This window comes from Schistosoma haematobium, chromosome 3, assembly GCF_000699445.3.
Source record: "Schistosoma haematobium chromosome 3, whole genome shotgun sequence".
NCBI classification, from domain to species: domain Eukaryota; kingdom Metazoa; phylum Platyhelminthes; class Trematoda; order Strigeidida; family Schistosomatidae; genus Schistosoma; species Schistosoma haematobium.
In genome coordinates, this window is record NC_067198.1 from 8,762,151 (window position 1) to 8,774,152 (window position 12,002).

Genomic DNA, 12,002 nt, shown 5'->3' on the forward strand with positions numbered 1-12,002 from the left:
CATACATTTTTCATACCTATCTTCTGACGTACAAATAATGATGTGTCGTACAGGTTCACTTTAAGCAAAATAAGATGGCATTGACATTTCCAGACTTATTACTATTTGATTGTAATAAAAATATTATGGATTGTTTCCTTTGCGCTGTCTAGACTTGCATTCATTTCATTTTGGCTATTTATTTATTCCGAAAAAAGTGACTTACGTTAAGTCACAAAACGTCAGAAATATAGTTTTCTGCTTGTTGGAATATCACGAAAATATATTTGTTATAAGGTTAAGCTAATGAGGAGTTTAGAAATGTAAATATAAATCAATCTCTAGATGTTCATTATCACTTACTGTTTCTCTAAATTATTTGGAGTTCGCGCATATTCCGTTGGAATTATCTCTAGAAATAGTTCAGCTATGAGCACAGGTTTATAATTGGTTTATGAGGTTCTTCTGGTTGAAGTTTGACTTGGAAACAATCATATCAGACGAGAAGCAGCTATCCACCAATGGCACTAGAAGATGGTTGAACCATTTCGTTAATTGACTAGAGTTAAAAATACACATCACCGGATGTCGGCATACTGACCAAGATTTTGAGATCTCATCACAAGATCTGATGGAGATTCCTTATATAGTCACAGGGGTTAAGGCTGCACTTTGCTGAACAGTAGCTTACTGTTATGTAATAGCTGTCCATTATTTCTCACTAACTGATGGTTTTCTGAATAAAATCTGTTTCTAATTTAAGCTATGACATAAAAGAATACTATTATACATCCTTTAGTACAAGGCGCTGTTAAGATTGTTGAACTTAGTAGTTTTGCATTAAAAGCTGATGTTTTGTACAACCGTTGAGATATCGGATGCAATTTAATCAATGAGGAAATGTTATCACTGAAACTCACTTCCATCATGAGATGAGATAAATATCACCAGTGGCAATCGATTAGGTTGGTGTTCTATCGTAAATCAACTGTAGAACCAAACAGTACTTGCTGATTTTCAATGGTTGTTTTGCTAAAGTTAGTCCATCACGTAACAAGAGTATAAAGGATAGTTATCAAGCTAGCTCTTTTGAGACGCATTTACGTACATTACTCAGCCATGCTTTTCAAAAGATTAGGGCAATTTGATGTACAGGGAAAATAGAATGATCAAATGTTGTAATAATATCTAAATATCAAATGTGAAAAACTTAAACGAAAGTGATGAATTGTTGTGAATGAATGATAAAATAGAAGTTTATGAAAGAATAAAAGGTTGAATATGTAGTATAAAACGATTATAATTGAAGAACTAGATATATGATTAAAGTAACTATATTGATTAACGTTTTAAGACTATTGTTTATGAAAATTAATTAATTTTCAGCCTTGTTGCATTCACTGTTCAATTTGAAACTATTGGAAATGATATAAGTATGACACAATTAACACCTATGGATAAAATATTTAATCCTTTCGGTAAGTTAAATATTCACCTTTTGTTTATTAAAATTTATTTCAATAGTTGAAACCATGATGGTTTAGCTTCAACTATTGAAATTTCTAAAAATCTCCAGAAAACCCCTTTTTGATAAAATTTATTTGATTACCTTCATTGACAATACTGTGTGTTTATTGTATGCAAACACAGAAGTTTGCTAGCAGTGGGATCCAGGACGCGCGCTTCTTCCTATTTGGGACTTGTCAGCTAGTTGTACCTACACCTGAGTTGATGTTCACTTCGGGACTCGAATCACGTGCCGTTTACTTCAAATGCCATTGAGTTATCCACTTGGCTACTGATTTCTGATAGCCACTTGTTTGTGCAATGGAATGAAGTTTAAATTCACTTGGTATTGTTTACTTGAATCTTCCCATTGATGTTTACTTGACTGCAATGGATTAGTCTCTTATTAGCACATTTGCATCCAGCGCGAATGGCTTCGATATGGTCATAGTTCACAAGCATTATAAACAAAGATGGACGGTAGCTAACAGGCGGATGTTTGTGATTCAAGGTAATATCTAGGCTATTCGCACAGGATGCACATATGCCAATGAGAGACCGATCGATTGCAGTCCTAAATATCAATGAAAAGATCCATATAAACAATACAAAAATGTGTATTTATTGATTTGTCAGAGTGAATAATTATAAAAAAGCTAATTAATGCGAAACAATTTATGTTTGTCCCTTTTTGCATTTTAAAATATCTTAGCAATATACATTCAGATATCTATGATAATACTCACAGTTTGAATAATTTTTCTATATAATTATTTTAATTGTAATAAAATGTTTCTATTATGATTTGAACCCAATCTCTTTTTCTTCAAACAGCTTCTGAGTCCAGATAGCCACAACCGAAATTGCTGTATTAGCAACAAAAAGAGAGTACAACTGTACTGATTTAGGTTAATCCTATTATGTGCTGTTCGATTCCCTAATTAATCATTTAAGAATCAAATTTCATTATTAACTACTGATAGTATACCTCAAGACAACAGCACCATTTTGGTTTAAATATTAAGTGTTCTAATTCAGTATAAAAATTTCACTCTTGTCGTTAAGCAAGTATTATGTATAAGTATAAAAATAACATATTATAAACATAAGGTTGAAATTTGTTTTATACTTTTGTCTTGAAAGTGATATTATATTGATAAGTAAGTTTCCTCTTTCCCGTTGTTCGAATTCAATTCTGATTTTAATGTATCTTTATGAGCAGATAGGGTCTCTGAGCAAATGCCTCGATTAATATTTCTGATATAATATCTAGTAGTGATAAGCTTATCATCCTGTTTGAATATTTGTCAGCTGCACGCACTTGTGTGCAAATGTTGTTTTTAAAACTAAATCAAGAACCTAATATTGGTCAATTCAAATGTATTATTCACTAAACCATTTAATTGAATTGGCTACTAACATCTTCAGTGAGCATGATATTTATTATTGTTACTTGTATAGTGAGAGATGAAGAGTTCAATGTGATATTAAGGAACACCATTATGAAGATATTTTTCCTTCTCTATCAAATCAATTATATAAAGAGTGAGGTGCATAAGAAATCACCTTAAAACCATAAGATCTTGCAGAACATTCTTACCAATATGAATTTATTTAAACAAATACTAGTTTAAATAATTAAGATATGATAATGAGTACAATCAACAATCTCTAATGATAACGATATTGATTTGATTAGAAATATTTGTATGATAAAACTTGTGGTTCTTGACATACTTCGTATAATGAATAGATTACCAAAACTACTGGAATTACCTTTCAATTATTTGGATTACACAAAGTATTTAAGTTATCTAGTTGTTGATTTACGTGACAGAATTGTGAGTAGTCACATTTACTGTTATGTATTCTATGTGGATTGTCTCGATGTAGCTATTCAGTCACGTTTTATGGAAAGTATGGGTAGTGTTTGACAGTAGAAGTAGAAAATGATGCCCTACATGTTTCATGGTAAATAAATATATCTAAACAATGTTTATAGATGAATAGGTCCCGAACAAGAAATCATATTAAAAATAAATTTAAGCTTATAGTCCATCTGAATTTAACACGGATCAACCGAATTTCATAATTTCGACTATAGACTGATCTTGGTAATAATTAAGTTAAGCATTTACTCCATCAAATATTGGCTTAGTGGTCTAAGGTTAAAGAGCTTGCATAGGAGTTCAACTATGTTGAGTGTGATATGGTCATCTATTAATGACATTCGAAGATGACCAAGGAATATTGAAATTGTCTGATTTCAGAGATCTAGACTATAGGATACCAACTCAATGGTCTTATGGTGAAGCGGTCGTGACGTGACTTGATGGTGAGTAAACTGATACGAACTACTGAGGAGTTCTACACTAGGAATAAAAAGATTTCCGGTGATTCGTGAATTTCAATCATTGTTTTACTAATATCAGTTCATGGTGTAAACCATGAAATCCTACTTTACTGTAGTTTGTTTGCATTCAAACCTCATTAATCTAACGTGTTTTTCTATATTCTACAAATGTATCGACTAAATGAAAATCCGTCTACAAAAAAGGCGAAATTATGGGAATTTGTTTCGGGACACTAAGTCTACTGATTCCACTCTATTTGGTCGTGGATTATTTTTTCACTATAAAATGTAAATCTTCAATGGATAGACAAGGTAAATCAAAATCTCTTAATTTACAAAATTTATTTGAATTATTAAAAATTTCTGTTTGATACTATAAGTTAAAGGTTGTAAATTGAGTAATGTCGAAACAGTTAACAGAATCGAAATCAGGCTAACGTGAAATATAAATGGTGGATATTTTATCTAAAGTTAGTTACTCTGAAGATTTTATGTTGTTACGATCTGTAAAGTTTAATCTTGGTTCAGCTTACGGATAAATGGAAGGTAACAAATGTATCCGACTAGATAGATTAAATGATAATTATCATTATGACGTTTTGGAGATTGTTGAACCTAGATTGATATCATGAAAGGATCAGTGTTAGACCACCACTGGAAACCTGGAAGCACTGAGCGACCGTTTCGTCGTAGTATGGAACTCCTCAGCAGTGCTCACCCACGATCCCGCATGCGTGACCCTAACCCAGGACCTTGGATCTCACGCGTGAATCATTGACTTTTAGACCACTGAATATTTAACAAAAACGTAATTATGGAGATGTGAAAAGTAAGTTAACAGTCAGGTGGAGAATGTCAGTTCAGTGAATTGAGGTAGAAACATTACATCACACAAATAGTGTTTTACATAGCATAAAGTCTAATAGGGATAGGTGTGAATTATTTACTATTGCAATGTTGCACAGGTTACAGTCACAGAGAGATGTGAAAGATTGCAGTAATAACTGATGTATTACTTACTTACTCCTGTAAGCCATCAGGAAGAAGAATAGACTGAACACCAGCATTCTCCACACAACTCTGCCTTCGACAATCCTTTACAGTTCCTTCCAGTTCCTACTCATCATTCGCACGAATGATTCCAATTCACGACGCAGTGTGCTCCCCAGTCTTCCTGTTCCCCGTTTCCACCCAAGACTTCAACTCCGCTCTTGCCTCATGATGCAGTTCGGTGATTTCCGAAATATATGTTCTATCTACTTCCGACATCTTTTCCGAATTTCCTCATCAGTTGGAAGCCGTTTTGTTCTCTTCCACAGTGGAATGTTACTGATGATATCCGGTCAACGAACGTTGAGTATCCTGTATAGACAATTGTTTATAAATACTTGTACATGTTTGATGATGGTTGTGGTAGTTCTCCAAGTTACAGCACTGTACATTGGAACTGTTTTGACGTTTGTACTGAAGATTCTGACTTTGATGTTGGTTGACAGTTGTTTCGAGTTCTATTTGTTATTTAACTGTAGGAATGCTGCCCTTGATGTGCTCCGCAGTGCTTCAATGTATCTAAGATCAGTTCTTGGTTTAAACTATGAAAATTCTAAATAATTAGATGTTTACATGATTTTAATTTTATTATAAGTATGACGTAGTTTAAAATCTATATATTTGTCAAATAAAATTTTTTACACTTTGTCCATCATTGTCGAATCAGTTAGTTCTTTTACATTTACATTTATTGAGTTAAACTTAATTCTTTCCTTGATTTCCAGGTAAATTCGGAATTTTTTTATAAAAATCCATTCAAACCACGTATTTAAGGTTATGCATTCAATAGATGTACTTTAAAACTTATATATATTGCCGTTCATACATTGGTTTTTCTCTGTCGATTCGAGTCCGGTGTTTTTTGTCCCTTGTGATAATCGTATTCGACCAAGTTGAAATGTCCTCACTGGTCTATATGACGCGTTGTTTAATTATAAATGTTCAGAACCTAATTATATTGGTGTTGACTACTGTCATATGAATAATATTGATTCTCAGTACATATAAGTTGAGTCCTTTCTTTGATCTGAACTTTAACAGATGAAATATTGTAGTGGAAATGATTGAAGGAAAAAAGATATATCACTTTAAGAATTAAATACGTGACCTAAATATCACCTCTTCATTTCACCTGAATAACAAACACTTTGGGATGAAGTATAATCTTCAGCTACTTATTCGTTTTTTTCTTTAAAATGAAATATTTACAAAGGGAGAAACAATTATGTCTCTTGACATTAGATAAATAGCCCAATTTTTCCACTATTGAAGTGAATAACAAAGCCTATATATAATTTTTACAGAGAACATTACACTGTATTTCAGAATTCCACATTTGTACCATGTTTAATTAATAAACTGAACAAAACATTGATGATGATTGTTTCAGAAATGAAGAAACCAAACAAAATTCACAGAGAAAAAATACTCAAGGACAACGAGTATTAGAGCACGAATGATCCATTTTTGATAACTTCTGCTTCATCAGGCACCAAAGTTAAACATGCAAAGTCAATAACATTCTGTTGCAGTACACAAAATATTAAAACTCTAATTAATTTATGTTCTAAATTAAAAATGGTAAAGTGCATATCAGTGCAAATGTCATACTTAAAGTCTAAGAAACATTATTTGCCTCAATCGAAGTGATAAGATCTACTGATAATTTAAAATCACATGTAAGGAGATAATTTTAGTACGGAATATGAATTGTCTTGTCGTTATTGTGATGATAATAACGATAATGGCATTAAGAATAATTATCGATGATGACATCCTCTAAAATAAGAAACATTAATGCATGATTCAACGATGAGAAAAATGACTTTAAGGGAAGTACTATTCATGATAATGTGGAAAGCGTTAGAATTCTAAACAAAAAGAGACGATCGTAATACGTATCCAAATAAACAGAGATAATGAATGTATCTTTTACACATACAGACGTTATGTTTCTTAGATTTGATACCATTCGCTTCAGAAACATAGAGTACGAGTAGTCTTACACATCTTGGTAAATTACTAGATACTTGATATATAACTGAGAAAGTATCCTTAGTTTTGACGTTACGTCCATTATAAGTGATGTCAGTTCGTGATGAAAACCCTAAATCGAATTTCTAACCTTAACTATCACCTGTAAATCCTAATTCTAATTCCTCACACAGGTAAATAACCCTCATTATGTCCTCGTTATTAGATGGACACTCTGAAGGTCGGTCTAGCGTCGCTCAAAGGTCATCCACAAATTATAGTCTCACTGAATAATATCTTCACCTCCCTACTTACATCTGAGTCATTGATTACCATCATTTGTTTCCATATTTAAAAACGTGCAATTTAAAAGTTAGTCAAAAAAATTTATACTTAATTACAAAGTTTTATTGCTGTTTACTCATGTTTATAATACTTTTTAAGTAATAGAAATCACAAGTGGTTTTTGTAGAGACTTTTAAAAATTTCACTAGTTGAAATCATGAGTTAATTGAAGCTAGGCCACCATGGAAAACCTGGAAGCACTGGACGGCCGTTTCGTCCTAGTATGAGACACCTCAGCAGTGCGCATCCATAATCCACGAGTTCCATACTAGGATGAAACGACCGTCTGGTGCTTCCAGGTTTTCCATCGTAATCTAGCTTCAATTGACTCATGATTTCAACTAGAGTAATAAAAGTCAATAAATAACTTGTTATATTTATGTTTCCTCTATTGTGTTTGATTTTTCACACAGGAGTTATATAAATATTCATTCAGTCAATAGAGAAAAAAACAAACTAACTTGAATATTGTCAAATTGTCTTTCATTAATTCAATTATCAATTATGAAAAGAAAATGGTGACATATAAATGTAATTAAAACTGAATTGTAAATAGTGAGTATATAGCGAGAGAACACAAGAACATTTATATTAATCAATTCAATATCCTTTCCAACATTTAAACTAGTTGCTGTACATACCTACATAAACTGTATCGTTTTTTTTTATTCTTTTTTTGAAATTTCTTATTAATTAGCCCTGAAATTCTTTTATGTGTATAGTTCTTTGATGTTGTCATTATGATTATGATAGATGTTGTTCTTTGTGTATGCAAACAATCAACTCATCATAGTTACCATGATGTACAGAAGTTTATTATTATGATCTGAAAATTTGACTTTTCTTTTGCCCTTGTAAAATGAACAATTCTATATTCTATATTGTAAATGTTAATTTTTTAAAGAAAAATTATATTGAATTTAATAAGTAAATTGTTCAAAGTGAAAATAAGTAGACTTTTGTGACAAAAAATTATTTTGATACACTATGGATAAGATATAGTAATTGAGAAGGTGGATTAATTTGTAATTTTTGTGACCGGCAATTTAATCTCATTGGTATAGTTGCTGCGGTACAGACCTATACCCCAGAAATAAGCAAGTAGTTTTCTTGGAGAGCCATGTCCCAAGCCCTTGACTAAGAGGTTTAATTCACAATGGCAGTGGAACATCTTCAAGAATTGCATTCAGATAGTAGCCATTGGACAATGATAGATTTATACATTATTTTGATGCTTCAGGATTCAAGTGTTTATGTGGAATAATCGATTGAAAAAAAGGACTCCCAACTCATTCTGATGGATCATATTCGTCTGTTAACTTAGTTTAAGCGTTCGACATCTTGTTTTCGTCATTGATTTGCTGTAAGCGTTACCCCAGAAAAGACACTGAGTTTGATAATCCGGACAGTAGTTATAAGTGCATGTCCTTATATAGGTATTTCACAAGGGAGAACGTATTATTCTCACCTTGTGCCCTACCTGATCAAGTACCTATCTTTGTATCACTATAATTTGTAACTGTTGTAGACTCGAGATTTATTAGCATCTGCACAAAATTTAAAAGGAAATGATTATTGAAAAAAAAAGCTATCAAATGAACATATTTTCATTAAGGTTGGGACATATTTCTTTAGGTCAGTAAAATTATTCATCAATAACATCATTATTTCGGATTATGGTATATCAGACTCAGTCAGTAATGTTTGTGACAACGCTTGTAGATCTTCTATGGCTACGTCTGATCCCAGGATTTGGTATCCTCACCAAAAAACTCACAAGCCAGAATAAAGAATTTAAACTCAGAACTCCGGGAGAGTAGTCAAATAGCTACGGAAATTAGGAGATACAATGTTACAGTACTCGGAATCAGTGAAAACCACAGAATAAAAGCATGACAGGAAAGGGATGATTCGAGATAGACCCTGATGCATTCAAGTCACAAAGAGGAAAAAGTTCTCCAAACTAAGGGAGTTGATCAGATGTTGCGCTAAGAACCACGAAATATAACATCAGAATCACACATATACAGCAGACCATAATTCAAAATAAACAACGAGACATATAAAACGAATAACAAAAATATATTCAGCGACAAATCAAATTAAAGACGACACAAAAAAATTCAGGTTAAGTGCAAAACAGAAAATAGCGCGTAGCAGTGCAAAGGACCGAAAAACAATTTAAATAAGAACAGATCAGATAGCAATGTAAAAGCTTCATTATTGACCACAAATCAAACTAACAGCGTATTCTTACCTTGGTCATTAACACACACGACATTCAATATATCTGTCACATACTCCATATTCAACACTGATTCCTATCTATCTTCACAAGACTTTAATCAACAACAAAAAATCTCTCACAAAGATAGATGAGCAGTGACAAGTAATTTACATCGTTTCAACTCTTGTATCAACACAATTGATCAATTTCATCTATTACATAACTCACTTACCTTTTACGTAAGACCACAAAATGCATTTTCAATAAGGCGAAAATTCCTATTGAAAATCAAGCCAAACGTTTAATAGAGAAGAAATATTGCAAATTCAAATGTAAGGATTATAGTAAAGTAATTAAGTGTGATGGTCACAGCAGTCACTGTATCATGTCAATAATAACACTAATAATTATAATAATATTAATAATAATAATAATTATAATGAAATGTATTGGAATATATTGGTGTAGAGAGTCAGTTATTCATTGGATCATTAGCAATGTGATATTGTCTAGCCGTTTAATTGCTGATGGAATTATGTGGATCGATTTGCAATGTGTCCACAAGCACAGATCACTTCACATGGCATGCATCATGGTGAGATGCAAAGTGCTGGTTTGACGTAGTCGAAAGGAAACAGTGGGCCTAGATTTCCTCCAATATATCCAATACCCATTTTATTAAAATAGTTCAACTGATCGAACTTGTAGACAAGTTCGTTTCATTTCACTCTTTCTTCATTTTAATAACATACTATAAATTATGCTATGTATATGTAATCAAAATGCCTCAAAATAAATAATATCGATCAACATATTTGTTCGTATATAGGGTGAGATCAGATAGCTAGCTCACAGGTTCATTATTGACCACAAATCAAACTAACAGCGTATTCTTACCTTGGTCATTAACACACACGACATTCACTATACCTGTCACATACTCCATATTCAACACTGATTCCTATCTATCTTCACAAGACTTTAATCAACAACAAAAATCTCTCACAAAGATAGATGAGCAGTGACAAGTAATTTACATCGTTTCAACTCTTGTATCAACACAATTGATCAATTTCATCTATTACATAACTCACTTACCTTTTACGTAAGACCACAAAATGCATTTTCAATAAGGCGAAAATTCCTATTGAAAATCAAGCCAAACGTTTAATAGAGAAGAAATATTGCAAATTCAAATGTAAGGATTATAGTAAAGTAATTAAGTGTGATGGTCACAGCAGTCACTGTATCATGTCAATAATAACACTAATAATTATAATAATATTAATAATAATAATAATAATTATAATGAAATGTATTGGAATATATTGGTATAGAGAGTCAGTTATTCATTGGATCATTAGCAATGTGATATTGTCTAGCCGTTTAATTGCTGATGGAATTATGTGGATCGATTTGCAATGTGTCCACAAGCACAGATCACTTCACATGGCATGCATCATGGTGAGATGCAAAGTGCTGGTTTGACGTAGTCGAAAGGAAACAGTGGGCCTAGATTTCCTCCAATATATCCAATACCCATTTTATTAAAATAGTTCAACTGATCGAACTTGTAGACAAGTTCGTTTCATTTCACTCTTTCTTCATTTTAATAACATACTATAAATTATGCTATGTATATGTAATCAAAATGCCTCAAAATAAATAATATCGATCAACATATTTGTTCGTATATAGGGTGAGATCAGATAGCTAGCTCACAGGTTCATTATTGACCACAAATCAAACTAACAGCGTATTCTTACCTTGGTCATTAACACACACGACATTCACTATACCTACCACATACTCCATATTCAACACTGATTCCTATCTATCTTCACAAGACTTTAATCAACAACAAAAAATCTCTCACAAAGATAGATGAGCAGTGACAAGTAATTTACATCGTTTCAACTCTTGTATCAACACAATTGATCAATTTCATCTATTACATAACTCACTTACCTTTTACGTAAGACCACAAAATGCATTTTCAATAAGGCGAAAATTCCTATTGAAAATCAAGCCAAACGTTTAATAGAGAAGAAATATTGCAAATTCAAATGTAAGGATTATAGTAAAGTAATTAAGTGTGATGGTCACAGCAGTCACTGTATCATGTCAATAATAACACTAATAATTATAATAATATTAATAATAATAATAATAATTATAATGAAATGTATTGGAATATATTGGTATAGAGAGTCAGTTATTCATTGGATCATTAGCAATGTGATATTGTCTAGCCGTTTAATTGCTGATGGAATTATGTGGATCGATTTGCAATGTGTCCACAAGCACAGATCACTTCACATGGCATGCATCATGGTGAGATGCAAAGTGCTGGTTTGACGTAGTCGAAAGGAAACAGTGGGCCTAGATTTCCTCCAATATATCCAATACCCATTTTATTAAAATAGTTCAACTGATCGAACTTGTAGACAAGTTCGTTTCATTTCACTCTTTCTTCATTTTAATAACATACTATAAATTATGCTATGTATATGTAATCAAAATGCCTCAAAATAAATAATATCGATCAACATATTTGTTCGTATATAG

At 32.1% G+C, this 12,002-nt stretch overlaps 1 protein-coding gene across 2 annotated transcripts in view; it reads left to right on the plus strand.

The window, feature by feature from the left end:
* The window catches only part of ASIC4_1 (acid-sensing (proton-gated) ion channel), a 50,537-nt gene extending 40,893 nt beyond the window's left edge, over positions 1-9,644 (plus strand). The window contains exons 9-11 of one of the 2 annotated variants that reach the window (XM_051212937.1): positions 1,366-1,457; positions 4,043-4,150; positions 7,621-9,644. In XM_051212937.1, coding sequence (XP_051068864.1) covers positions 1,366-1,457; positions 4,043-4,150; positions 7,621-7,631 — 211 coding nt within the window. In that variant the 3' untranslated portion in view covers positions 7,632-9,644. Of the gene's footprint in view, positions 1-1,365 lie in introns of both variants that reach the window. The other variant, XM_051212938.1, reaches the window with a different exon arrangement.
* The last annotated feature ends 2,358 nt before the right edge of the window (positions 9,645-12,002 follow it).